This window comes from Apium graveolens, chromosome 3 (assembly GCF_009905375.1).
Source record: "Apium graveolens cultivar Ventura chromosome 3, ASM990537v1, whole genome shotgun sequence".
In the NCBI taxonomy this organism is placed as follows: Eukaryota; Viridiplantae; Streptophyta; class Magnoliopsida; order Apiales; family Apiaceae; genus Apium; species Apium graveolens.
This window is the reverse complement of record NC_133649.1, coordinates 177183529-177210436: the sequence shown is the minus strand read 5'-3', so window position 1 is coordinate 177210436 and position 26908 is coordinate 177183529. Positions and strand designations below refer to the sequence as shown.

The 26908-nt window shown below is 33.8% G+C and overlaps 1 protein-coding gene across 1 annotated transcript; it reads right to left on the bottom strand.

Annotated features, from left to right (window-relative positions):
- Nucleotides 1-17958: 17958 nt before the first annotated feature.
- On the bottom strand, nucleotides 17959-18802 carry LOC141714729 (uncharacterized). Its single transcript, XM_074518231.1, has 2 exons — nucleotides 18613-18802; nucleotides 17959-18530 (listed from the first exon to the last, which is right to left on the bottom strand). Exons 1-2 carry the CDS (start codon nucleotides 18800-18802, stop codon nucleotides 17959-17961), a joined length of 762 nt encoding a protein of 253 aa, XP_074374332.1.
- Between the last annotated feature and the right edge of the window lie 8106 nt (nucleotides 18803-26908).

Here is a 26908-nt window from a genome sequence, read left to right as displayed (position 1 = left end):
TCAGTATTTGTGTGAAGAATTACAGGAATACACAATCACTTTTTGAGTTAAGGAGCCATATTATGATGACTTTTAAATCCTGATAATAATCAAGTTTTGATGCTGACGTGACAATATTTATTTACTTGGTTTATTGTTGGTCATTACTTGAATGATAATATTTTTACAGAATATTGGTTAATGTTAGATAAAATAGTCGTAATTATTGTGGGTTAGTGGTTAACGTATATGTACTGAAAAATTGCATGTGCACGGTAATTATTGCTTATTTTACGTGGCCATTAACTCTCATTCTAACCGTTTACTGACTGTTCAAAAGGTGCCAGGTGTAAAGTGTATCGCATGCTTCAAAAATATGATTGTTGAGTGGAGAAAGTATATATATGAGAGATAAAAGATTTTCTAATCTTTTACTTACTTTTCTATTCTAAATCTCTTTTTCTTTCTCTCTCTCTCTTTTATTTTCTGAAGTTGTTTTTCTCTCAGGACTTTTTACAAAGCGGAGTATATGATGATGGTGGTGCTCAAGGGTCCCCAAGTATTATTGTTTCATCAGGGGATGATGAGCATGTTGTGACATTGGCTACGATCTGACAAGCACTGCAGCTGCCTGAGAACTGTGTTTATTCTACTATTGAAGAGCCAATTCTTCAAAACATGATGTCCAGTCTGGGGTATGAGAGGACATTGGAAAGCTGGGTCAGTTGAAGAGATGTTTTATAAGGAGGGAATGAAGTTTCTTCTTTGACTGCATAACCAAGGCTTTTGCAAACAAATGCTCTAATTTTGATGCAATCCCCATATTCAACCAACAAATCGGGTATACTCCCATTAATCAAACTGATTTTGATTATGCAAGTGTTGTCTCAGGTTTTATTGGGGATAGAATGACAGAAGATAGAAATACTGTTTATTTTGCTAGATTCCGTCAACTTATCTATAGTTTTTGTTGTGATGATAAGCCCCAATCTGCTAGTGAATTAATTTCACCATTCAGACTAGCTAAAAGAGCTTTTAATGAATTATTATCTACTGATAATAAGAAGGCTGTGTTAAGACCCCTCCTAGTTCCTTTATCTGTCAAACAAGCCTTAATAACCTATAATCCGGTTAAATATACTGAAGTATATCCTGATGTCCAACCATCAGAACCTAATCCATCAGCACCTACCACCTCTACACAAACACCTCAAAATTCTCAACCTCAACCTTCTGATCCTATAGTGCAGCCTTCATCTTCCAAACCCAAGAGGACTAAGAAAGTACCTCAGCCTCAACAGAAGAGAAGGAGAATTATTCTGTGAGATGAATCGGATGCTGAGGAACAGGTTCCAATATCAGAACCTGTTATTATAGAAGCTGAGAAGGTTTCTTCTCAGAAAGATACTGTAACTGGGAATTCTAGGCCCCTCAAAAGGCTTAGAAAGTTAAATTCTGATGATAAAGCTCCTACAGTGTCTCCATCTTTAAGATAATTAAAGAAACAGAGAGCTCATAGGGACATAGTTGAGTCAGATTCAGAAGATGTAGTGGAAGCAGCTAAGGAAGGGGATCAGAAATCTCTGATCTCAAAAGAACCAGTTGTTATTGACTAACTTCCTTCTGCACAACATGAAACTGATCAAGCTAAAATACCTACACCTCCTATGTCACCTATAGTTGATCCAGTATATACTGCAAAACCAGGTACAAGTGCTGACATTGATATTCATAACCTGATTGTGCCTGAGGTTTTGTATTAGAAGCTCCACCAATTCAACTCACTCCACCAACAACATCAATTCTGGATGTTGATCAGAACCTGGCTGCAGATCAGAATTTAGAGGAAAATGTTGAAGCCTCTATAGCCTCACATACTGCTATTTTATCAAAGGATGCTGATACTGCAGGATCTACAAGTTCTGATGCTGCTAATGAAGAAATTACTTGTGAAGCTGCTGCTAATTTAGATGCTGATGCAGCTGGTCCATCAGGACATGCACCTCAACAAACTATTCATAAAGCTGATTCAGTCAAAAAGTTTGTTATAGGGGAAGCACCAGTACCTTGGAGTGAAACTCCTAGAGGAAAGGAGTGGACTAAAGAATGAAACTCAGTTAGTTTTGTTCCTTCTGAAAAGATTCTTGCTGAGCATCTTGCAAAAGCTGATGAAATGCTGATGAAATGCTGATAGATGATGATTTCAAGGCACAATTGAGAGTTACTGCATTGAGTACAAGGCACCTTCAAGGTCAACACTCAATAACTCATGACAAGGTGAATAAAATTCAAGAAAACTTGATCCAGCAAGATATGAATGTGAAACTTGAAAAGAACAGATTTTTCAAGCCAGCCTTTGACAGAATTGCCTACATTGAGAAAACTCAGGAGAAGCAACAAGCTCAAATTGAAGAAATTCTGAAGAATCAAGCTTCTCACCAAAATCAACTCAATGAGATCCAATCCTCAGTGGAATTGCTTGTCTCTCTTCTCTTACCTGCTGATGCCAAAAAGGGGGAGAAAGTGATTAAGTCCAAATGCAAATCTATTCAGACACTGAAAGGAAAGGATGATGGAAATGATGACCAGGGAAACTCTGATAAGGGTAGAGGTCAAGGTCAAGGCAAAGGACTTTCGTCAAGTAAAGATAGAATTACAAGTCAAGGAATAAGTTCTGATACTGGGAGAAGAATAAGTTCTGATACTGGTAAAAGGATAAGTTTTGGTGAATATCTATAACTTGATGAAGAAATTTCAAAGCAATTATTTCTTGAAGAAAATCCAGGAATGGACTTTGAGAGTCTAAAGGAAGAAGAAGCTAGACTCAAAGCAGAAGGTGTCAAGACAAAATCTGAAGCTTTTGTTGTTGAAAAGAAATTTCCAAAGCCTAAGGGTATTGTGATAAAGGAAAGAACAAGTTCTGAGGCAACCAAGGCCAAATCACAAAAGGAAATTGATCCAAGGTCCAAGGGCAAAGAAAAATTTGATGAACCTGTAAAGGTTTATATGCCAGTCATGGATGAAGAAATAATTGATGATGAAGCAGATGCTAATCTTACTCTGACGAATAAGAAGATTTTTCAAGCAACCTCTGACATGGCTCATGTTGTTCAGAGTCAAGATATAGTAAGTTCTGATATGACATAGAAGCAAGCAACCTCTGACATAGCTCAAGTTGGCTTGATATCAGAAGATAAGGAAAAAGAAACCTCTGAAATTGCTCATGTTAAACCTTCAAAGATACTCCTACCAGGATTCACCAAAGCTAAACAGGCTCAACCTTTGAAGACTGCAATAAGTGGTTTTGAAGCAAGAGTTGTTACAGGAAAGGAAGCAAGAGATAAATCTGGGTTGGGTAGTTCTGATGAAAGAAGAGTACATAACACTACCAATGATCCAACTTCCTTAAGTGAACCAGGTGTTGGAGCAACTCCTGAAAGATTGAATCGACTTGAATCTGTACAAATGGTTTACCATACCTTCTTGAAAGAACATATCTTGTTATATTTTATGACAGGTGGACGAGTATACCAGATTAAGCAGAATGCTATACCACTGAAGTATTTTGAAGAACTAGAACATGTTCTATTTCTACTTCAAGTGAAAGAAAGATTAACAGATAGTGCTGCAGGGTATTTAAAGTCTCAAATTCAAAGACAGAAGAAGCTTTATTCTGTAAAGTCTGACAACACATACTATCCCAAGTACAGAGATCATAAAGGTGATATTGTCGATATGAAGCCTAACTCTGCTAGGATTATAACTACTTTTCTGGGTTATAAGGCTGTGGAATTCAATCTAGAGTCTGACAAGGCATATCTGATTAGACTAGATCAGGAGATAAGAAAAGCTAAGATAAATGATCTCAGAGCAGCTATTTTTCAAACTGGAGAAGATACAGCTGAATTGAAAAATGCTAAAAGGAGGATGGTCAATGAACTTTAATATGCAGAGAGATGTTTGTTGAAGAACTATCTCAGGACAACTCCTGATATCAAAGAGATCAGAAGAAATTGAAATTGAAGCCAAGTCAAAGATCTACAACTACTTAAATTCTGAAGTTTATACAGACTGAAGCTGTCATCAAAAGTTAAAGATGGTAAAGCTAAAAGGACTGTAAGTTGTAGTTATCTAGTCAAATTCTCATGTATTTGTACTTAATGTTTTTGACATCATCAAATATCTGTTGAACTTGTATATTATGCTAATTTACAAGTTGGGGGAGATTGTTAGATATATTTGATAAAGTCATGTGTAATATGATTTGTGTTTAGTTTTCAGATCTTACCTAACAGGACAAATCAGTACTTAACCGGAAATCAGCACTTATACTGAAGACATAACTTAAGATATCAGAACTCAAGTTATCAGAACTTAAGGTTCAGAAGATATTTATTAGGAGATAATATCAAGACTTAAGATGACTTTCAGATAAGGCAGGCGGCTGATTGAAAGGAAAGAAGATCGAGACTAAGACAGAAAGAATTGTGCATGAAGAAGGAATTCTATGAAAAATATAATACTTGGAAGAAAAGATAACTGGTTGATATATTTTAAGAAGCAGAATTATATTCCATATCAATTAGAAGATTATCTTGTAACTATGTAGTATATAAACACAGGCATAGAGTTTACACAAAAAAGTGTTACGATTATCGAAGTTATTATTCTTTGTAACTCTAGCAGCTCTTGTGATAATTTGTTCATCACTGAGAGAGGACAATTCCATATTGTAACAGAGTTTATTGTGTTGAATAAAATCTATTTTATGTTACTTGAGTTCTTATATTCGATTTGATTGTGCTAAACACTGTATTCAACCCCCTTCTACAGTGTGTGTGACCTAACATAAAATATACTATTTATTTGATAAAACAGATCCAATTCGATAACGGTTTTAGGATAATTATCCAAAACTATACATTTTGTAACTACATACTTGGTCTCAGCGCTTTGATTACACGAATTACGAGAAGGTAATATAATAGTTTAATCGAAATATCCTGTTTCTCGAAAGTACGGGATTTATTGATTTACCGAATCGAATATTGTATCGAAAATTTTACGCCGGAACTCGTACAGGGAAAACCGTACTCCAGATCGAAAAAGTCAAAACATGGAAAATGCTCGAAATATTGGAATTAGGTTAGGAAGGAGTTTTTCCGAGATTTCCGGGTTGTAAAAACGTAAAAACGGTTGAAATCGATTGATTTCCGATTATGGAAAATAGTTTATAATTACTCGGAAAATAATTTATTAAATCCATAAATCATTTATAAAATCATATAACAACATAAAAATTAATAGAAAAATATCACAACTATTTATACTTTATTTTGGACATATAAAAATTAAAATACTCAAATTTTATCATATTTAAATATCCAAATAGAGATACCACTTTATTGATAATTCAACAAAAATTATATAATAATCACAAAATATTTATTTACTGATAAAAATAATTACACTATATATCCCGGATATTACATCCTTCCCCCCTTAAAAGGATTCTATCCTCAAAATCTCCTAAGAAAACAAATGAGGGTACCTTTCTCGCATATCATTTTCTAGCTCCCAGGTTGATTCTTCAACCTTTGGGTTTCTCCATAATACTTTTTTACTAACTTTACAACTTTATTCCTTAACACTTTCTCTCTTTTCTCTAGAATCTCTATTGGACTCTCTACATAAGATAAATTTGCCTGAAGTTCTATTGGCTCGTACTCAATTACATGCCTGGAATCTGGATTATACTTCTTAAGCATCGATACATGAAAGACATTATGAATATGCTCTATATGCGGGGGTAATGCTAGGTTGTATGCTACCTTGTCGACACGCTTGACAATTTTAAATGGTCCGACGTATCTAGGACTCAACTTTCCTTTCTTTCCAAATCTCATCAATCCTTTCCACGGTGACACTTTCAACAATACTAAATCTTCATCTTTAAATTCCATATCCTTTCATTGATTGATCTGCATATTATCTCTGACGGTCTTGGGCTGCAATTAACCTTTTATGAATAACTTTAAAACTTCTTTCGTTTGTTGCACCAATTCGGGTCCAAGTATCCTGCATTCTCCTACTTATCCCAATATACCGGTGATCGACATTTACGTCCATCAAGAGCTTCATAGGGTGGCATCCCAATGCTGTCCTGGTAACTGTTGTTGTAAGCAAATTCTACTAAGGGTAAATGCTCATACCAACTTCCTTTGAAATTAATAGCACAAACGCGTAACATGTCCTCAATTGTCTAAATCGTTCTTTCGCTTTGGCCGTCTGTTTGTGGATGGTAAGCGATACTCATATTTTATATGGTTCCCAAACATTCTTGAAAACTTCTCCAAAATCTTGAATTAAATCTTGGATCTCGGTCGGATACGATAGACAAAGGGACTCCATGACGCACTACTATCTCTTTCAGATATATATGAACCAACTTGTCTAGTAAAAACCTTTCATTAATAGGCAGAAAATGAGCTGATTTAGTAAGTCTATCCACTATAACCCAAATGGAATCGAGGTTCACTTTTGTTCTTGGTAATCCAACTATAAAATCCATGACAATATGCTCCCACTTCCATTATGGAATCCCTAATGGTTGCAATAGTCCACTTGGTCTCTGGTGCTCCGCCTTGACCCTCTGACATGTATAACATTTGCTGACCCATTCCACAATTTCTCTCTTCATATATGGCCACCAATAATTTTCCTATAAATCTCTGTACATCTTTGTACTCCTAGGATGGATTTAATACCTTGAATTGTGAGCATCCTGTAGAATTTCATTCTCCAACTCTGTCACTGGTGGAATCCAAATTCTGGAAGAAAATCTAAAAATACCTTGATCATCCTTTTCAGTACACAATTCCTCTCCTACCAAACGATTGATATCCTGATCCATTACTTCCTCTTGACACTTCTTTATCTTCTCTAACAACACTGGCTAAAAGTTATACTATACATCTTTGCTTCATCAGGCTTGCAAACTTTGATCTCCAATTCCAATTTCTGAAATTCCTTGTATAATTCCTCGGGTACTGTCAACATGTTCAATTTCTCTTTTTTACTTAACGCGTCTGTCACAACATTTGCTTTTCTTGGGTGATAGTTAATCGTACAGTCGTAGTCCTTGATCAACTCCAACCATCTTCTCTGCTCATGTTAAGTTCCTTTTGTATGAATATGCACTTTAAACTTTTATGATCCGTATAAATCTCACATCTTTCTCTATATAGATAATGTCTCCAAATCTTCAAAGTGAATACTAGGACCGCTAGCTCCAAGTCATGAGTAGGATACTTCTGCTCATTAGGTTTCAGTTGTCTCTATGCATATGCAATAACCTTGTCGTGCTGCATCAAAACACAACCTAATCCCTTATGAGAAGAATCATTGTTATTCCCAAACAATCTAACAAAGAATTACAGAAGGGGGGTTGAATGTAATTTTGGCTACTTTTTGGATTTTAAGAACTGTTCTACTTTGAATATATGCCTGTGTTTGATTTAGCTAAAGTGCGGAATGGAAGTATTGAATAAATCAAACACAAAGTAATCAAATACAAGTATTTAAAAACTTTCTGGTGGATTGAACTTTTCCACCAGAGATATATATAAATTTGAGAACTCTGTGATGCAAGATTTGCACAAAGCTGCTTACAAGTTGAACTTACAAAAAAACAAAGAAATTATTTACATATATAGCTTTATCTATTTCTCTGGTAAATTGCTTACTAACTTCAATACTGTTCTACTTGATAAAACAAATATGAAAAAATGTTTATAATCTAATTTCATGTTTCTTCATTTCTCTATCCAGCATCTTTGAATATCTTCAATTAAGCATGGAAATGGAAATGCTTCTTTGTTCTCTAAAACCTATAAATAGGCTACCACATTCCATTTCTATACAATCAACGTATGTGACTGTCAAGTCACTATCAACTGCTTTTGAATTTGATCATCTGTTGAAACTCTGTGGGATCATCCGTTAAGACATTGTTGGATCATCCGTTGAAAGTCTGGTTGATCATCCGTTGAGACTCTAGTTGATCATCGTTGAAACCTTGTGGAACATCCGTTGAGAGCATCTTTATAGGAGTTAACTCTATTTCACTTATACAAGATTACAAGGCATCTAATATTTACAGTTAGCCAACCTATCTTGCATATCAATCTAGTAGTCAACATGACTTAAAACATTCTACAACATCTAGTTCTCTAAGGCATTACAATATGCAGAAATGTGTTGCTAAACTTATTAATATATAAGCTACCTTTTCAACGGATGTTAGAGTGATCATCCGTTGAAAGCAACAAAATAACTAAATTAAATCTACCAAGGTGCTTTGTTTAACTTATTATCAAGTACACAACATATTCCTAACAATCTCCCCCAATTTATGTCTACTGGAATTGTAGGCATAAATTAAGAGAAACTTGATGATAAAATAACACCCTATGAATACAGAGTGATTTCTAGTAGATAAAATTAACAAGTGCCGGAATTTATTAAAAATTATATAGAGGAAGGTTTATAGAGAATCTCACAAGTCATTTTCAAGGTGCTCCTCTAGACTGAGCAAGTTTAGCTTATTTACTTGACTGTCTGGACTTCTTTCTCAATTTCTCATTATTTTCTTCAAACTAGTGTTAAAGTTGCCTGTAGAATTCAGATTCATCTTCATTTTCTGATCCAGCATTTCTTGCCTCTCCATGATTGTTTCATTGCTTGCAATTTTTAGCTGATCTTCTAATCTGACAAATTTTCTGGTGCATTTCTCATCCTTGAACTCCATCAACAAGTAAGGCCTCAAATGCACTCTATTTCCTGTGTATGGAATTGTTAGGACTCTTGGGAGTGCATTTGGTCCTCTCCAGCTATTCCGTATATCCTCAATTTTATTTAGTACCATCTTCTTTGAAATAATGTTGAACCCAAAGTTCTTCTTTATTGAGGAGAAAATATTCACTAGAGCAGAATAACCTTCATTGAGAATCCTGTGAAGAGGCCAAGTTAGCTCTCTTCAACCCTTATTGTGATATTCCATATTTTTCAGAATTATTATTATTAATATTCAAATATGTTTATGTGATTTTATGATTTGGAAAGAATAAAATGGTGAATATTTTATTTATGTTTGACGAGTTTGTGTTATTAAATGGCAATGTGCTAATTGTTAAGTGTTGTATCCATCTTTTTAATTTCTGAAAATATTTACTAAAATGTATTATTTTCAAATGTTATTTGAAAGCCGATCATATTGATATCGGTAAATTGAGTTTGTTTTTTAATATACGGGATATATCGTGTCATTATTTTTATCAATAAATAATTAGTATGTGAATTTAGGTGAATTATCTGCTAATTGGAATTGATATTTGGATGTTTATATGTAATAAAATTTGAGTATTTTAATTTTTATATGTCTAAAATAAAGTATATATAATTTTGGTATTTTTTTTGATGATTTTTGGATTCTTATATGATTTTATAAAAGATTTATAAATTTAATAAATTATGTTTTCGAGTAATTACAAAACTATTTTATAAAGCCGGGAATCGTCCAACTTCAACCGTTTTTGCGTTTTTATAACCCGAAACTCTTTGGAAAACTCCTTCCTAACCTAATCTGATTATTTTGAACATTTTCCGTGTTTTGACTTTTTCGATCCGGAGTACGGTTCGACCCGTACGAGTCCCGGCGCAAAATTTTCAATACGATTGTCGTTTCGATAGGTCAATAAAACCCGTATTCTCGAGAGACGAGATATTTTGATTAAAATATTACATTCTCCTTTCGTAGAGTGTTTTTTTAAGAAGTCCAGTTTCGATATTTATCCAAAACTGGTACCAAATTGGATCATTTTTATAGTTACTTATCGGCTAAGTAATCTATTTTCGGATCCGATATATAAGTGTAAATTCAGTATAAAATTTCAGAATGTTTCAAAAATCATGCAACTTATATTTTCTTAAGTTTTGAATATTTTGAGAATTTTAAAATTATTTCGGAAATTTTTCGGATTATATTTACCCGCACTTTTTTTCGTTAAATCGTAAAATGCAGGTCGGATGCACAATTCATAAATATTTTAAAAATTATGAAAAAAATATTTTATTAGTTTTTAAATATTCCGAGAATTTTAGAAGTATTTCGGTAATTTTTTTGAGTCAGTTTCACTCGCAAATTTGTTCGTTAAATCACGAAATGCGGGTTTAATGTTAAATCCAAAAATATTTTAAAAATTACAAAATTAATAATTTACTAGTTTTTGAGTATTTGGAAACTTTTAAATTTTTTTGGAAATTTTTTGAGTTATTTTCTCCCGCAAATCGGATCGTTAGGAATAAAATACGGGATAGAAATGAGCGTGCAGTATAGGAGAGGGACACGTGTCAACACAAAGACACGTGCCCTATTGTTTTGGGTTGCGCGTGGCTGGATAATAAAAAAAAAGAAAGAAAAAGGCTCCGTGCATAAACCACCCCTCCCCTTATTCTTTTTCTTCCACCACCTCCTCTCCCCATTCTACGTCTCTCTGCTTTCTCCCCTCAGTATATTTATTTACTTTTGATTTTCAAAAATTCACATCTCTTAAACCGTTCGTCAAAATTTCAAATGTTATATCTGTGGCGTATAACGAAGTCATTTTATTTCTTTACTTTTCTCTCTATATATCTCTATCTCTCTCTCTCTCTCTCTCTTTCTCTTTATCTTCCTCTCTATTCTTCGTTCTCTCTACCAGTAAAAGTGATTCTATTGAGAAATTGGTCAAATGGTATGGGAAAGAACGATGGTGCGGAGTGAAGCTCCCGTGATAACGACATGGTATAAGGAATTTCAGTGTTATGTGAAATTTTGAGAAAAGTTACGTCTACAAGATTGGAAAATTGAAAAGAAAATCCTTAGTTCTTTTACTACCGATTCCGAGGACGGAATCCTTATAAGGGGGATAGATTGTGATATTCCGTATTTTTCAGAATTATTATTATTAATATTTAAATATGTTTATGTGATTTTATGATTTGGAAAGAATAAAATGGTGAATATTTTATTTCTGTTTGACGAATTTGTGTTATTAAATGGTAATGTGCTAATTGTTAAGTGTTGTATCGATCTTTATTAAATTCTGAAAATATTTACTTAAATGTATTATTTTCAAAATTTATTTGAAAATCCGATCTTATTGATATCGGTAAATTGAGTTTGTTTTGAAATATCCGGGATATATCGTGTGATTATTTTTATCAATAAATAATTAGTATGTGAATTTAGGTGAATTATCTGGTAATTGGAATTGATGTTTGGATGTTTACATGTAATAAGATTTGAGTATTTTGATTTTTATATGTCTAAAATAAAGTATAGATAATTTTGGTATTTTTTTTGATAATTTTTGGATCCTTATATGATTTTATAAAAGATTTAGAAATTTAATAAATTATGTTTTCGAGTAATTACAAAACTATTTTATAAAGCCGGAAATCGTTCAACTTAAACCATTTTTGCGTTTTTATAACTCGAAACTGTTTGGAAAAATCCTTCCTAACCTAATCTGATTATTCTGAACATTTTCCGTGTTTTGACTTTTTCGATCCGGAGTACGGTTTAAATCCAAAAATATTTTAAAAATTAAAAATTTTATATTTTACTAATTTTTGAATATTTGGAAAATTTTAAAATTATTTTGGAAATTTTCGAATTATTTTCTCCCGCAAATTGGATAGTTAGAAATAAAACGCGGGACATAAATGAGCGTGCAGTACAAGAGAGGGACACGTGTCAATACAAAGACACGTGCCTTATTGTTTTGTGTTGCGCGTGGCTGGATAATGAAAAAAGAAAGAAAAAGGCTCCATGCATAAACCACCCCTCCCCCTATTCTTTTTCTTCTACCGCCTCCTCTTCCCATTCTTTGTCTCTTTGCTTTCTCCTCTCCGTATATTTATCTACTTTTAATTTTCAAAAATTCATATCTCTTAAACCGTTCGTCCAAATTTCAAATGTTATATATATATATATAAACAATCAGCGCTTCGATACCTACGCAAAGGTATATATATTGCAAGGTTTTGAGGAGATAATTTGCGTAGATTATTTTCTGTTTTAATTTATTTTCGGAGCGTAGAAAAGGAGTTTGACGGTGTTGATTACTCGACATGGTATTTCAGCGTGTGTATATCTATGGCTATGAATTTTGGATTTTTCTGGAGATATTTTTCGGACATCAAATAATCTCTTCGGGGTGATTAGAATTTATTTTGGGTAACGATTTCGAAATTCCGCTTTCGTACTTGAGTATATTTTAACATGTTAGTGTTTATATATTTATTTCATAATTTTTAGAAGTTGTTGTAGAAGTCGCTTCTGACCGTATTTTTTCGCTTCTGAAGTATTTATACATGCAAATACAAATTATTGTGTGTTTTAAATTTATTAATTTTATTAGAATATAGTTAGATTGTATTGTTTGTGATTGATTTTGAGGGGTTATGACCCCGGGAAAAGTCCGTTTTACAAAGACCTTATTTCGATTTTTTTTGTAAATTATCTATTTTAATTTAAAATTATCATCTTTTATTATTTTTGAAAATTATAATTTGATATTTTTATTTATAATTTATTTTGATTAATTATATATTCATTTAATTAATTTATTAATTCATTTATTTAATTAATTTTATTTATAAATAGTTGAATGAAGTGTAATTATTTATAATTGAGCCAGATAATTTTCTAAAATTATTTTGAGCTTTTAAAATTATATAAGGGTATTTAAAAATCAATTAATATCATTATTAATTGATTTATTTTTATTTTATTCGTATTAAATAAACCGTTTGTCCGTTTAATACGAATCGAACATGTCTAGACTCAGAAAAATATTTCGCTTTCATTAAAATACTTTCGAGACCCAAATCATTTTGTTTTGGAAGGTCTTTTGTTTTGCAAGTTAATTCTGAGTCGCGTATTTACCAAAAAGACGTATTTTGACCCGATATCAGTTTTAAACGTACCGAGTCGAACCTTTTGACGAACCGAGGCATGTGTTATATGAATTATGTGATACGTGGATTATGTGTTTGTATGTTATGTGAATTATGTGCGTACGTGAGTCAATAGTCTTGTATTTGGTTGTGTTCTTTATGTGCGGGCTATCGTATGGGTAGACAATAGGGTTTTGAACCGCAGTTCATCGAGTATTTATCATTTAGACGATTATAGTGGTATCTTTTAATGATCGATGCAGATCATTCGAGTTGATCTGGACAAGACGTTGGATAAATAGTGAAATTGAATGGTGTTGGTTATCAAGCTTCTAGCAATCGCAGGAGCAGTATGTCAGTGAATTGTTGAAATCGAAAGACAACGAGGTCATGAGATGCCAAACTGAGATAATCGCGATGTTGCGAGTGTGAATAACTGCTAAAAACCAAAGGCAAGTATCCCTATCTTCACTTATCATTCAAGTGATGTCTATTTTGAACCCTATTATGCAAATTTTTTCAGAATTCTAATTCCAGAATAGTTCAATATTTTTCGTACTCAACTGCTTATGATTATGCAAATATTGCTTTTCTATTCTCAAGTTCAGAATAGATAAATATTTTAAATATCACTGAGTTAAATGTTTATTATGAAAGTACTCTTCTGTTATTCTATCTTCATAATAGTTATGTATTTTTACCTATCAGATTAATGAATTTATAAATATTTCGGGATTTTGAGAAAGATGATTTTGTTGCGAGCATTCATGCCCAAGTTACTGGGGGAATAAAATTTATAAGGGTGTCAATTATTATGACCCCTTTCAATAAAATATTTTATGATCGGATGGTTGCGTAAGAGGTCATGGCAGCGATCCCGCAGAAAGCTAGGTATTATACAGGATATAATACCTTTTTAGGCCAATATGTGCCTTGGGTACCCCTTTGTTTAGTTAGATATGCTTCGACATACCGGTGTTGCTCCGCGGCTGATCATCGGCGGCAACACCGTCGTTCGAGAATTCCAATCTAAATTGTTTTGATAATCATACAATAAATGATTTATCAAGTGTTTCTATTTTGTATAAAAGGTGAAATGCAGTTTTGATTCAGTTTCTTATTTATGTGGATATTTAGGTTGTTGTTAAATATCAAAGGTGGTATTAGTATAGATGATTGATGTTGACTTCAGTATGGGATGTTGTGAGCATCAAAGTTCGTATTGATATCTAATTTGATATGACAACAAAATAAGTATTAATATCAAGAGTTTGATTTTGAATAAAGTTTATGATTCAATCCATAATCATCGTTTCATGTTATTGTTGTTTACGATATTTCCGTAAACAGTATTTTACGAGTTTTATTCTCGTTGAGATTCAAAATATTGCTGAAGCATTTTCGCTCGAAAACATCAAAAAGGGTTTTAATACAATTAGGGAATCAATTCTGGGATTCCTTAACAAAAATTTTCTGATTCAGCAATTATGATTTTAAATGTTCTACTCTAGTGCAGATGTCAATTTTTATATCAAAAGACCTTATTTATGTTATATTGAACTTGCTGAGCATTTATTTCGCTCATACTTGCCTGTTTTTAAATTTAACCTTCTAGTGAGGATTAGCTTGCACTGTTTAGCTGCGTAATTCGAGAAAGCAAAGAAGAAGGTGTTGGAAGGTGGCTGGTCCAGGGTGTGCATACTAGTGTAAGTTCTTTTATGTAAAATTGTTTATATTATATTATATTATATTATAGTTGTGTATTGTGTAGTTGGGACTAGTAAACTTCTTTTCGAAGTTATACTATCGGTTTAGTTTTGAGTTTGTAAATTGTTAAAAAGAGTTTTAAAAAAAAGAGTGAAAAATTTATTTATGGAATTTGGCAATCTTGTTTCTAGAACTGTAACCTGAAAAGATCTTGATATAGTTTGGGGTCACAGATGCTAAATTTGAGTTGCTGGCATTTATTCATTAGTTAAACATGTTATTTTGGATTGAGGTTTCATAGTGACGACCAAATCCTCTGACCCGGGATTTGGGGGCATTACAGGTTGGTATCAGAGCTGAGGTTATAGTAAACTAGAAACGAGAGTGTGTAGGAGTGTGTATCGCTATGTGATGAAGCTTGAGCTAATATCGAGTTCTTTTTGGACTACTGGATATAGTACTAACGAGTAAGTTAAGATAGGCACATTCGTTTGAGATGGTTGTGTTGAGCTGGAGAAAACTCCTGACAGTTGCAAAGTTCTATTGTGGAATCTTCCGAGGCTACTACGATTCGACGATTATAATGATTATCGATATCCTTAGAATATGAAGAAGTGTCTAGAATCGGATGACGAGTCAACAGAAGAGTTCAAATAGAAAATAAGTATTAAGACTTTGGCAATACCTTCTCTTTCTATAACTTCTTTTGACCTCTCTCAAAAAGAGGTATATGTTAGAGGATATATTCCCTAACAATAGTTTAGTCATTTTATGCCACAATCTTGTTTTCTGGATTTCATATTCTCCAGAAACATCAGTATTGAACTTTTTCAGTTTTGATCCAAAGATTGCATTAACAAGTCATTTATTAGCAACCTTTGATTATTCATTTGGTTTTGAATTCCTTTTATATTTTTATTGCGATTGAGATGAATAACCCTAATTATAGGGGATACAAGGTATACCTGTCTGTGTGATAGGAGTTGGATGGGACGCCATCACTTGTGTGTGTTGTGACTACAAGAAGGTTAACAACCTTTAGTAGTGTCTTAATTTGGGCACGCAACGCCAAGTTCATTAGATCATATGAAATTCCATGATATGAAATGAAATTCTTTTCATTTAGACACCCGTTATGATATAACATTCTTTTCTCTTTGGAATTCCATGATTTTATCATCTCAAATATTCGAATGTATGCCAATCAAGTTGGGCTGGGTTATCTTAGTCAAGTCAAAGTAAGGCTATGTAATGGGATTACCAATAGCAACAGTGGATTGCAATACGATTAAAATATCTGTGGTGTATAATGAAGTTGGTCTATTTCTTTACTTTTTTCTCTATTTATCTCTATCTCTCTTTCTTTCTCTTTATCTTCCTCTCTATTCTTCTTTCTCTCTACCAGTAAAAGTGATTCTATTGAGAAATTGGTCAAATGGTATGAGAAAGAACGATGGTGCAGAGTGAAGCTCCCGTGATAACGACGTGGTATAAGGTATTTCAGTGTTATGTGAAATTTTGAGAAAAGTTACGTCTACAAGATTGGAAAGTTGACAAGAAAATCCCTAGTGCTTTTACTGCCGATTCCGAGGACGGAATCCTTATAGGGGGGGGGGTAGATTGTGATATTCCATTAATTTCAGAATTATTATTATTAATATTTAAATATGTTTATGTGATTTTATGATTTGGAAAGAATAAAATGGTGAATATTTTATTTCTGTTTGACGAGTTTTTGTTATCTAATGGTAATATGCTAATTGTTAAGTGTTGTATCGATCTTTATTAATTTCTAAAAATATTTACTTAAATGTATTATTTTCAAAAGTTATTTGAAAGCCGATCTTATTGATATCGGTAAATTGAGTTTGTTTGTAATATATAGGATATATTGTGCCATTATTTTTATCAATAAATAATTAGTATGTGAATTTAGGTGAATTACCTGGTAATTTGAATTGATGTTTGGATGTTTATATATAATAAAATTTGAGTATTCTAATTTTTATATTTCTAAAACAAAGTATAGATAATTTTGGTATTTTTTTTGATAATTTTTGGATTCTTATATGATTTAATAAAAGATTTATGAATTTAATAAATTATGTTTTCGAGTAATTACAAAACTATTTTATAAAGCCGGGAATCGTCCAACTTCAACCGTTTTTGTGTTTTTATAACCCGAAACTCTTTGGAAAATTATTTCCTAACCTAATCTAATTATTTTGAACATTTTTCGTGTTTTGACTTTTTCGATCTGGAGTACGGTTTGACCCGTACGAGTCCCGGTGTAAAATTTTTGATACGATTGTCGTTTCGATAGGTTGATAAAACCCGTATTCTCAAGAGACGGGATATTTTTGATTAAATTATTACATTATCTTATTGTAGAGTGTTTTTTTAAGAAGCCCGGTTTCGATATTTATCCAAAACTGGTATCAAATTGGATCATTTTTATAGTTACTTAGCGGCTAAGTAATCTATTTTCGGATCCGATATATAAGTGTAAATTCAGTATTAAATTTCAGAATATTTCAAAAATCATGAAACTTATATTTTTTAAGATTTGAATATTTTGAAAATTTTAATATTATTTCGGAAATTTTTCGGATTATATTTACCCGCACTTTTTTTCTTTAAATCGTAAAATGCGGGTCGGATGCAAAATTCATAAGTATTTTAAAGATTATGAAAAATTTATTTTATTAGTTTTTAAATATTCCGAGAATTTTAGAAGTATTTCGGTAATTTTTTTGAGTCAGTTTCACTCGCAAATTTGTTAGTTAAATCACGAAATGCGGGTTTAATGTTAAATCCAAAAATATTTTAAAAATTACAAAATTTATATTTTACTAGTTTTTGAATATTTGGAAAATTTTAAAATTATTTTGGAAATTTTTAAAATTATTTTCGCCCGCAAATCAGATCGTTAGGAATAAAATACGGGACATAAATGAGCGTGCAGTACAGGAGAGGGACACGTGTCAACACAAAGACACGTGCCCTATTGGTTTGTGTTACGCGTGGTTGGATAATAAAAAAAAAAAGAAAGAAAAAAGCTCCGTGCATAAACCACCCTCCTATTCTTTTTCTTCCACCGCCTCCTCTGCCCATTCTACATCTCTCTGCTTTCTCCTCTCCGTATATTTATTTACTTTTAATTTTCAAAAAATCATATCTCTTAAACCGTTCGTCCAAATTTCAATTGTTATATATATAAACGATCAGTGCTTCGATACTTTTTTTTGACGAAAATCGTACTTGCATTAATTATAACGCCTCCAAACAAATTACATTCCGAATAAACGCAGGAGCATTAACATGCCACTCCTGATAATCTGACATAGAAGAAGCCGCTCGTGCTAAAGCATGGGCAACTCCGTTTGCAGACCTATGTGTAAAGCAAACTGACACTTCCTCAAAGTGTTGAAACAAATCAATACAATCAGTAACTATTGTATGAAAGAACGATCTCCCCTCCACCCCTTTACATGCTCGTACCAGTACTTGCGAATCTGTCTCAAAGATACATCTCCTGTAGCTCTTTTCCTTTAACCAGAGTAGCGTTTCCTTCAAACAGAGAGCTTCAGCTTCTCTTGGAGGTAGTAGAACTTGGTGCTTTTTACTCATAGCCATAAGAAAGTTACCTGCATTTCCTCGAACTACACTCCCCAGTCCAATACAGCCACTACTCTCAAATGTAGCTGCATCGATGTTCACCTTCACCCACGAATCTGGAGGCTTCACCCACTTCTTTACGCCAATCGTACCCCCAATGTCATCCCCTGGATTCAGCTGTTGTTCTTGAGCTTTCTTCCATTCACCAAGTAAATTTAAAGCAACTGCTTTTTACACCGAATGAAGACATGTTCACTCTTTCCCAAACCCACTTGTTACGCCTATTCCATAGGCTCCAGCACTTACATGCCAACAAAGTACACTGTTCTTTACTGCCTCTTTCAAATGGACGCCGGATAATATCAAAAATATTCTCATCTGGGAGGATGGTTATAATTCCTTGCAACCCGACATCATTCCATACTTGAGTCGCTATCTGGAATTCAAACAGGACATGGCTGTCTGTTTCTTGATTTTTTCTGCACCATTGACACATTGTATCTACCTGAATTCTCCTCGTTGCTAATCGCACTATTTTTGGCAAGCATAACGAACACACTCGCCAAAGAAAATGACTAACCTTTCCTGGGATTTTTAAGCTCCATAATCTTTTCTAGAAATGAGCAAAAGGAGCTGCAACTTCACCTTGTAGAAGTCTATAGCAGCTTTTAACCGAGAACATCCCTCTTTCCTCCGGTAACCAATACCATGTATCTCGCTCCCTTCGTGCTGATAATGGGATTTTCCGAATGAGACTTCGATCTCTCTTATTAAACACATCCCATAATATATCATCATCCCATTTCCTCTGTACGCCTTGCATTAAACTGCATACTTTCCTTCCCTCAAATTGTGCAGGCATCTCCGTCGTCACAAACCCATTTAGCTCACAGGGAAGCCAGGGTATCTTCCATATCTCAGTCTGTCCTCCGTCCCCAATACGTCTTCTACAGCCCTGTCGTAGCAAGTCCTGAGCAGCTAATATATTTCTCCACATATAGCTAGGGTTTGACCCCAATTCTGCATTTAGAAAATCACCATTAGGATAGTATTTCGCCTTCATGCAGGATGTCATAAGCGGGTTATCATTATTTATCAGCCTCCACCCTTGTTTTGCTAGCATAGAGATGTTAAATTTCCTGAATTCCCTGAACTCTAGTCCACCAGCTTCTTTTCTTACACACAGCTTATTCCACGCTTTCCATCTTATTCCTCTATTCTGCTGCCCAGATCCCCACAAAAAACCATTCATCACAAGCTCAATACTCTCACAAACCTCCATAGGGATCAAAAATAAATTCACCCAGAAGTTAGGAACATATTGAGTAGCTGTTTGTAATAGGGTACACTTCCCAGCTTTCGAGATCATTTTCGTGCCCCAATTCTGTAGTTTCTTCTTAACTTTATTTGTTATAAATTGAAATCCAGCAACTTTATTTCTCCCCACATTCATCGGCATCCCAAGATATTTACCATTATCTTGTACTTCGTTCACTTGCAGCACCTGGCAAACTGCATTGCGGTCAGGAGTCCTCGTAATTGGGCTGAAAATAATATTGGATTTATTGAAATTGATAGCTTGCCCCGACAACCTTTCATATCTCCTTAGTGCATTCCTCATACTGTCCGCTTCAGCTTCGTTTGCTCTAAAAACATATAGCAGTCGTCAGCAAATAGAAGATGCGTTATATGTGGTGCTCTCCTTGCAATCGATACCCCATGAATATTTCCCATCTCTTCTTGCCTTCTAATGATTGAGCTCAGTCCTTCAGCGCAGAGAATATAGATATACGGAGATATGGGATCTCCTTGGCGTATACCTCTTTGAGGTCGTATACCTCTTTGAGGTCGGACCTCGGCAAACACCTGCCCATTATTGACAAAACTGGACGTGACAGTATTAATACATACCATCACTCTTCGAGTCCACGCAACACTGAACCCAAATCTGTTAAACATCCCTTCGACATACCCCCATTCCAATTTATCATATGCTTTAAATATATCTAATTTGAGCCCTGCAATACCTCGATTCCCTTGCGTTCGTCGTTTAATATAGTGATTCAGCTCATAAGCCAGCTATGCATTATCTGTAAGCAACCGCCCTTCAATAAAAGCACTCTGCTTGTCAGAAATCAGATTTTTTAAACTTGTTAAAGACATATAGAATAGAGCTCCCTGTAACAACCTAGCAAAACTTAACATTAATAATGCGAATAGGGAAATCTACAAAATAGAACCGAGAAAAAAAGTGAAATATAGAAAAACGAAACAAGAGAGAAAGACGGTAAAAGATGGGGAGAAACATATAACTTAACCAACTATATATATAATAATATTAAAATTTACCAAACCAATTTGAAACTGAAACTTAATCGAACGATACAGGGCTCCTTTCAAGCTCCAAAACTACTATTTAAGTCTAACCTTACCAATTTGAAACTCGATTTGGAGCTCAATTAGGTCAAATTTCAGTGTCGATTTTGTACTAGTTATAAATTAGGGTTTGTGAGAGGGAGTGGTGAGAAAGGAGAGAATGAGCAGAGAGGCGAGGAAGATAGTCAGGTGAGAAAGGAGAGAAAGAGCAGAGAGGCGAGGAAGATAGTCAGGTGAGAAAGGAGAGAAAGAGCAGAGGCGAGGGAGAGGGAGAGAGTGGTCGTCGTCGATGTTTGAGAGAGAGAGTGGGGTTGTGAGTAAAAAGAAGGAAAGAGGGGAGATAGATCTGGAAATGGGGAAATAAAATAAGTAAAGGGGGAAAACAATTTTTTTGGTAAAAGGGGGGGAAATTTTTGTACCGAAACCAGGGAAAATTAACAAGTCAATTTCAAATTTTTAAAAATTGGTCATAGAAAACGGCTCATAAAAATGACCGATGTCAAAGTTAAAAATATGGATTTGATAGTTTTTTATTTGTGAACATTGACAACGGTTAATATAAGAAACTGATGTCAACATTCTCATTCAACATCGATTAATTGAAAACTGATGTTAAAAATTCTTTTAACATCGGGTGCATTACGTACCGATGTCTAAGCATCGATGTCGTATGCACTATTTCTAGCAGTGAAGGTTAAAAAGCCTCAACAGATGACAAAGCTCAGGCCTATTTCTTTATGCAATGTCCTAGTCAGGATTGTGTCCAAGGTTCTGGCTAACAAGATTAAACCATGTTAAAAACATATAGAATAGAGCTCTCTGTAACAACCTAGCAAAACTTAACATTAATAATGCGAATAGGGAAATCTACAAAATAGAACCGAGAGAAAAAGTGAAACATAGAGAAACGAAACAAGAGAGAAAGACGGTAAAAGATGGGGAGAAACATATAACTTAACCAACTATATATATAATAATATTAAAATTTACCAAACCAATTTGAAACTAAAACTTAATCGAACAATACAGGGCTCCTTTCAAGCTCCAAAACTACTATTTAAGTCTAACCTTACCAATTTGAAACTCAATTTGGTGCTTAATTAGGTCAAATTTCAGTGTCGATTTTGTACTAGTTATAAATTAGGGTTTGTGAGAGGGAGTGGTGAGAAATGAGAGAAAGAGCAGAGAGGCGAGGAATATAGTCAGGTGAGAAAGGAGAGAAAGAGCAAAGAGGCGAGGGAGAGAGTGGTCGTCGTCGATATTTGAGAGAAAGAGTGGGGCTGTGAGTAAAAAGAAGGAAAGAGGGGAGATAGATCTGGAAATGGGGAAATAAAATAAGTAAAGGGGGAAAACAATTTTTTTGGTAAAAGGGGGGGGGGAAATTTTTGTACCGAAACCGGGGAAAATTAACAAGTCAATTTCAAATTTTTAAAAATTGGTCATAGAAAACGGCTCATAAAAATGACCGATGTCAAAGTTAAAAATATGGATTTGATAGTTTTTTATTTGTGAACATAGACAACGATTAGTATAAGAAACTGATGTCAACATTCTCATTCAACATCGATTAATTGAAAACTGATGTTAAATTTTTTTTTAACATCGGGTGCATTACGTACCGATGTCTAAGCACCGATGTCGTATGCACTATTTCTAGTAGTGAAGGTTAAAAAGCCTCAACAGATGACAGAGCTCAGGCCTATTTCTTTATGCAATGTCCTAGTCAGGATTGTGTCCAAGGTTCTGGCTAACAAGATTAAACCATGTTAGCAAGGATAAGTCTATGCTGGTAAGGTGTTTAAACTTTTTATGGGTGAATCTAAGAAATCTGTATGTTTATAGAGGTATAGATGCATGATTTATTCACTTGATATTTATAGGGTTTGATACGTAGTGCGGTTAAGATGTTCCGACATGTTTTTCAGAATTTTAGTCAGTGATTAATTATAGCATTTTCTTTTCTCTCTACTTTTACAGATTTCTTGAAGAAAAAACAGAAGCCATTTATCTAAATTATTGTTTGAGAAGATGTGTAACGCCCCCAAATCCGGGGTCAGAGGATTTGGTCGTCACTATAAAACTTCAATCCAAATTAACCTGTTAAATCAATAAATAAATGCCATCGGAAGATAATTATCAAAAATGACCCCAAACTATTCCAAGATCTTTTAAGGTTACAGTTCTAGAAACAAGAATTCCAAATTCCACAAATAAATTTTTCACTTTCTTTTGAAACTCTTTTCAATAAATTCCAATTCGAAACTAAACCCACTAGTATAACTTCGAAATGAAGTATACTAGGCCCAAATAAAATATACAACTATAATATAATATAATATAAACAACTTTATACAATAAAACTTACACTAGCCCGCAAACCCTGGACCAACCACCTTCCAAGAGTTTCTTCTTTGCTTCCTCGAATTATGCGGCTAAACAGCAAGCTAATCCTCACTGGAGGTTAAATTTAAAAACAGGCAAGTATGAGCGAAAGAAATGCTCAGCAAGATCATTATGACATATATAGGGTCGTTTTGATATAAAACCGACATCTGCATTAGAGCAGAACATTTAAAATCATAATTGTTGAATCATAAAATTTTAGTTGAGGAATCCTAGATTTAATTCCTTAATTGTATTCAAAACCAATTTGATATTTTTGAGCAAGATGCTTCAGCAATACTTTGAATCTTGACGAGAATAAAACTCGTAAAACAGTGTTTACGGAAATATCGTAAACCACAATAACATTAAACAATAATTATGGATTGAATCATAAACTTTATTCAAAACCGAACTCTTCAAATTAATATTTATTTTGCTGTCATATCAAATTAGATATCAATACGAACTTTGATGCTCATAACATTCCATACTGAAGTCAACATCATTCATCTATATTAATACCACCTTTGATATTTAACAACAACATAAGTATCAGCATAAATCAAAATCTGAATCAAAACCGTACTTTACCATTATTCCAAAACAGAAACAGTTGATAAATCATTCCTTATAAGATTATCAAAAGCAATATAATAATATCGATTGGAACCAAATTATGCACTATGTTGTTCTTGATGATCAGTCATGAAACAACACCGGTATCCCGCAGCCATACCGTTAATATAGGTACTACCCGTATCCCGAAGACATACGGTACCTATAGGGTGCCAGAAAAGGCATAACAAGCCTTGTAAGATATTACACTTCCGTATTACACTTCTGTATAATAGTTCACGCTGGACCGGTGCTTCGGCCTCTTACGCAATCAGCAACCATTCAATCTCAAAACCTTTTATTGAAAAGGGGTCATAATACTCGACACCCGAAATAATTTTATTCCCTCATTCACTTAGGCAGGAATACTTGCAACAAAATCATTTTTCTCAAAACCCAAAACATTTGTAAATCTATTCTGAACATAGAATAACAGAAGAGTGCTTGCATAAATAGAATTATTTAATTCAGCGATATGTAAAACATTTATCTATCTTGAACTAAATAAGGAAAGCAATACTTGCATGATAAGATTCAAAATAAATATCACTTGAACAATAAGTGATGATAGAAATACCTGCCTTTGGGTTTTAGCAGTTAGTCACACTTGCAAAGACGCATCTATTCTGATATTCTGCCTCAAAACATCACAGTCTTTATTCAACTAATCATTTGGTCTGCTGCTCATGCATTGCTGCAACCCAAGATTCCATACTATTCAACTCTACTCTTCACCCATTCTATCTGGTCCTGATCGACTTGAGGGATCCGCATCTATAATTAAAAGATATAGCTTTAATTGTCTAAACGATAATCACTCGACGAATTACGCGTCAAAAGCCTATCGTCTACCCATACGATAGCCCACACATAAATATAATAGACAAACACAGGACTCTTGATCCACATACACCCATAATTCACATAGCACATAAGCATATAACTCATGTATCACATAATTCATATCACATATGACTCAGTTCATCAAAAGGCTCGACTCGATATGTTTAAAATTGAAATCATGTCAAAAATATGATTTATCGATGAATAATCGACTCAGAATCATTCGTAAAATAAGCGACCTTTCGAAACCAAAGGACTTGGGTCTCAAAAGTATTTTTATTGAAAGCGGAATATTTTTCTGAGTCTGTACGCGTTCGTTTCGTATTAAACGGACGAACGGTTGATTTATTACAAGTAAAATAAAAAGAAATCAATTAATAATAATATTAATTGATTTTTAAATACCAACATATAAATTTCAAAAGCTCAAAATAATTTTTAAATCAATATTTAGGAAAAATCAGAATAAAAAATGATTTTTCCATAATTTTTTTTGGAATTAAAATTAAATTAATACAAATTATATAAATAAACTAATTAATTATCAAAATAATTAATCAATTTAAATAAATAATAAATAAATAAATAAAATTTTTGATTTTGAAAAATAATAAAAGAAAATGATTTTTAAAATTTAAAATAATTCAGTTAATTATTAAGATAATTAACCAAATTAATTTTGGAAATTAAAATGATTTTTAAGAATTTAAAACTGAATTTTGATTTTTAAAGAAATAAAAAAAAGAAACTGCAGAAACATTTTTATAACACTGAATTTGGGAAAATTCAGGATTAAAACCGGGTTAGCCAGGATATAAACGGGTCGGGTTCTTGGGTAATTGGGTTGCCAAGAACACCAAGAACTTGCCGGAAAATCTGCAGATTTCGGCTTGTTCTCGGTGGTTCCGGCAAGCCCCGATTAACCCTTAACATCTACCGTTCCACCTGCTTTTCGAACTTGACACAATCAGTACCCATCCAGCTGCCTAGAACACACCTCTATCCTCTCCACCGGCGTCGGGATCGCAGTTTCCGATCGGAAACTCCATTAACGCCGGCGAGGACCATCAATTTCCGGTGAACTCAATCGGAAATTCGGTTCCTTCGATTCCTCAACGAAATTCAACGAGTAATAGCTCAAATTAAAGCCCTAACCACCTAAAATCATATACAATAATCAAAATCCATCACCATCTTCTCAAGAATCCAGAAAATCGAAAAATAAAAAGCAATAAAACAAGAACTCGATTATGACATTTCGGGGATCAAACAATTGAAATAAACATATAAATCGACTCCCTTGATCATTCTAAAGCTAATTATAACTTCAAAAACAATCAACAATCATCAGAAATCAAAAACGATTTCAAGCTCAAAAAAAATAAAAATCGAATTTACAGCATACTCCACCTCGATTTGTGATGTTGATATCAACAGAAAGGTCTCTTCAAGAGGATTTTTTTGATTACTAGAACATATGATTTGGTTTCCTGAATCATTCAAAATCATTCATCAAAGTTTCTGCAGAAATTTCACGCCCAAAACTATGTTCTTGAATATTGATTTTCTGAATTTTTTTTCTTTTGAAAAATAAATAAATAAAATGGAAATTCTGCAGCTATTTATATTTTCTGGAAAATAAATACCCAAATCAATTTTGGGGTGTTTTTATTCCCATAATTAAAATAATTAATCCCCAAAATTATAATTACGGGGAATACTAAATTAAAATAATTTAGTATGATTTACGTCGTGGTTCGAGATTCTTATATTGTGATATGATTTCAGATAGTAGCGATGGCCGACTCTTTCATCCCCGTATCAGCTGATCACTCAGAGCCCTCAGTTGGAGTACCATCTTCAGATCCACATTTTATTGTTCCACCAGCGTTGGCTATTTTACCTCCACCTATTTTGCAACCCGTACCATTGCAGGCTATTCCACCCCCAGGCATGAGGCCACCTATCAGAAGTCCCCCACCTGCTGATTCAGGCTTTACTGGTCATTCAGTTACAGGTGTACCTTTCTAGTTCTCTTCCTATCCTGTCCCATATCATCAGTTCGAGGCTTGCCTTATGGAGCAGCGATTCTTACAGGGCCAGATTCAGGAGTTTTTACATATCATGCATACCAGAGAGGTTGGGAGTGGTGAGAGGCGACTCATAATAAGGCTTTAGGTGGTTCGTAGAGTAGCTTCTGTGAGGATTACTGAGGCTACTCATGAGAAAATTACCCCTGATTTTCTAGTAGAGTGGGCTAAGTGGGTTCTAGAGGAGCTTGAGGAGATTGGAGGTCTAGACTTGCCATGAGTCAGAGATCCAGAGATAGAGATGCTGATCAGAGTTGTATGGTGGTGTAGTATGTACAGTAGTGTGTAGTATG

Bases quoted from the DNA above. Each gene is read 5' to 3' on its own strand.
- LOC141714729 (XM_074518231.1), bottom strand. From the start codon at position 18,802: ATGTGTCAATGGTGCAGAAAAAATCAAGAAACAGACAGCCATGTCCTG. The intron at 18,531-18,612 runs GTAAGTGCTGGA...TGTAAAAAGCAG, and splicing joins ACAGTGTACTTTGTTGGCAT to TTGCTTTAAATTTACTTGGT.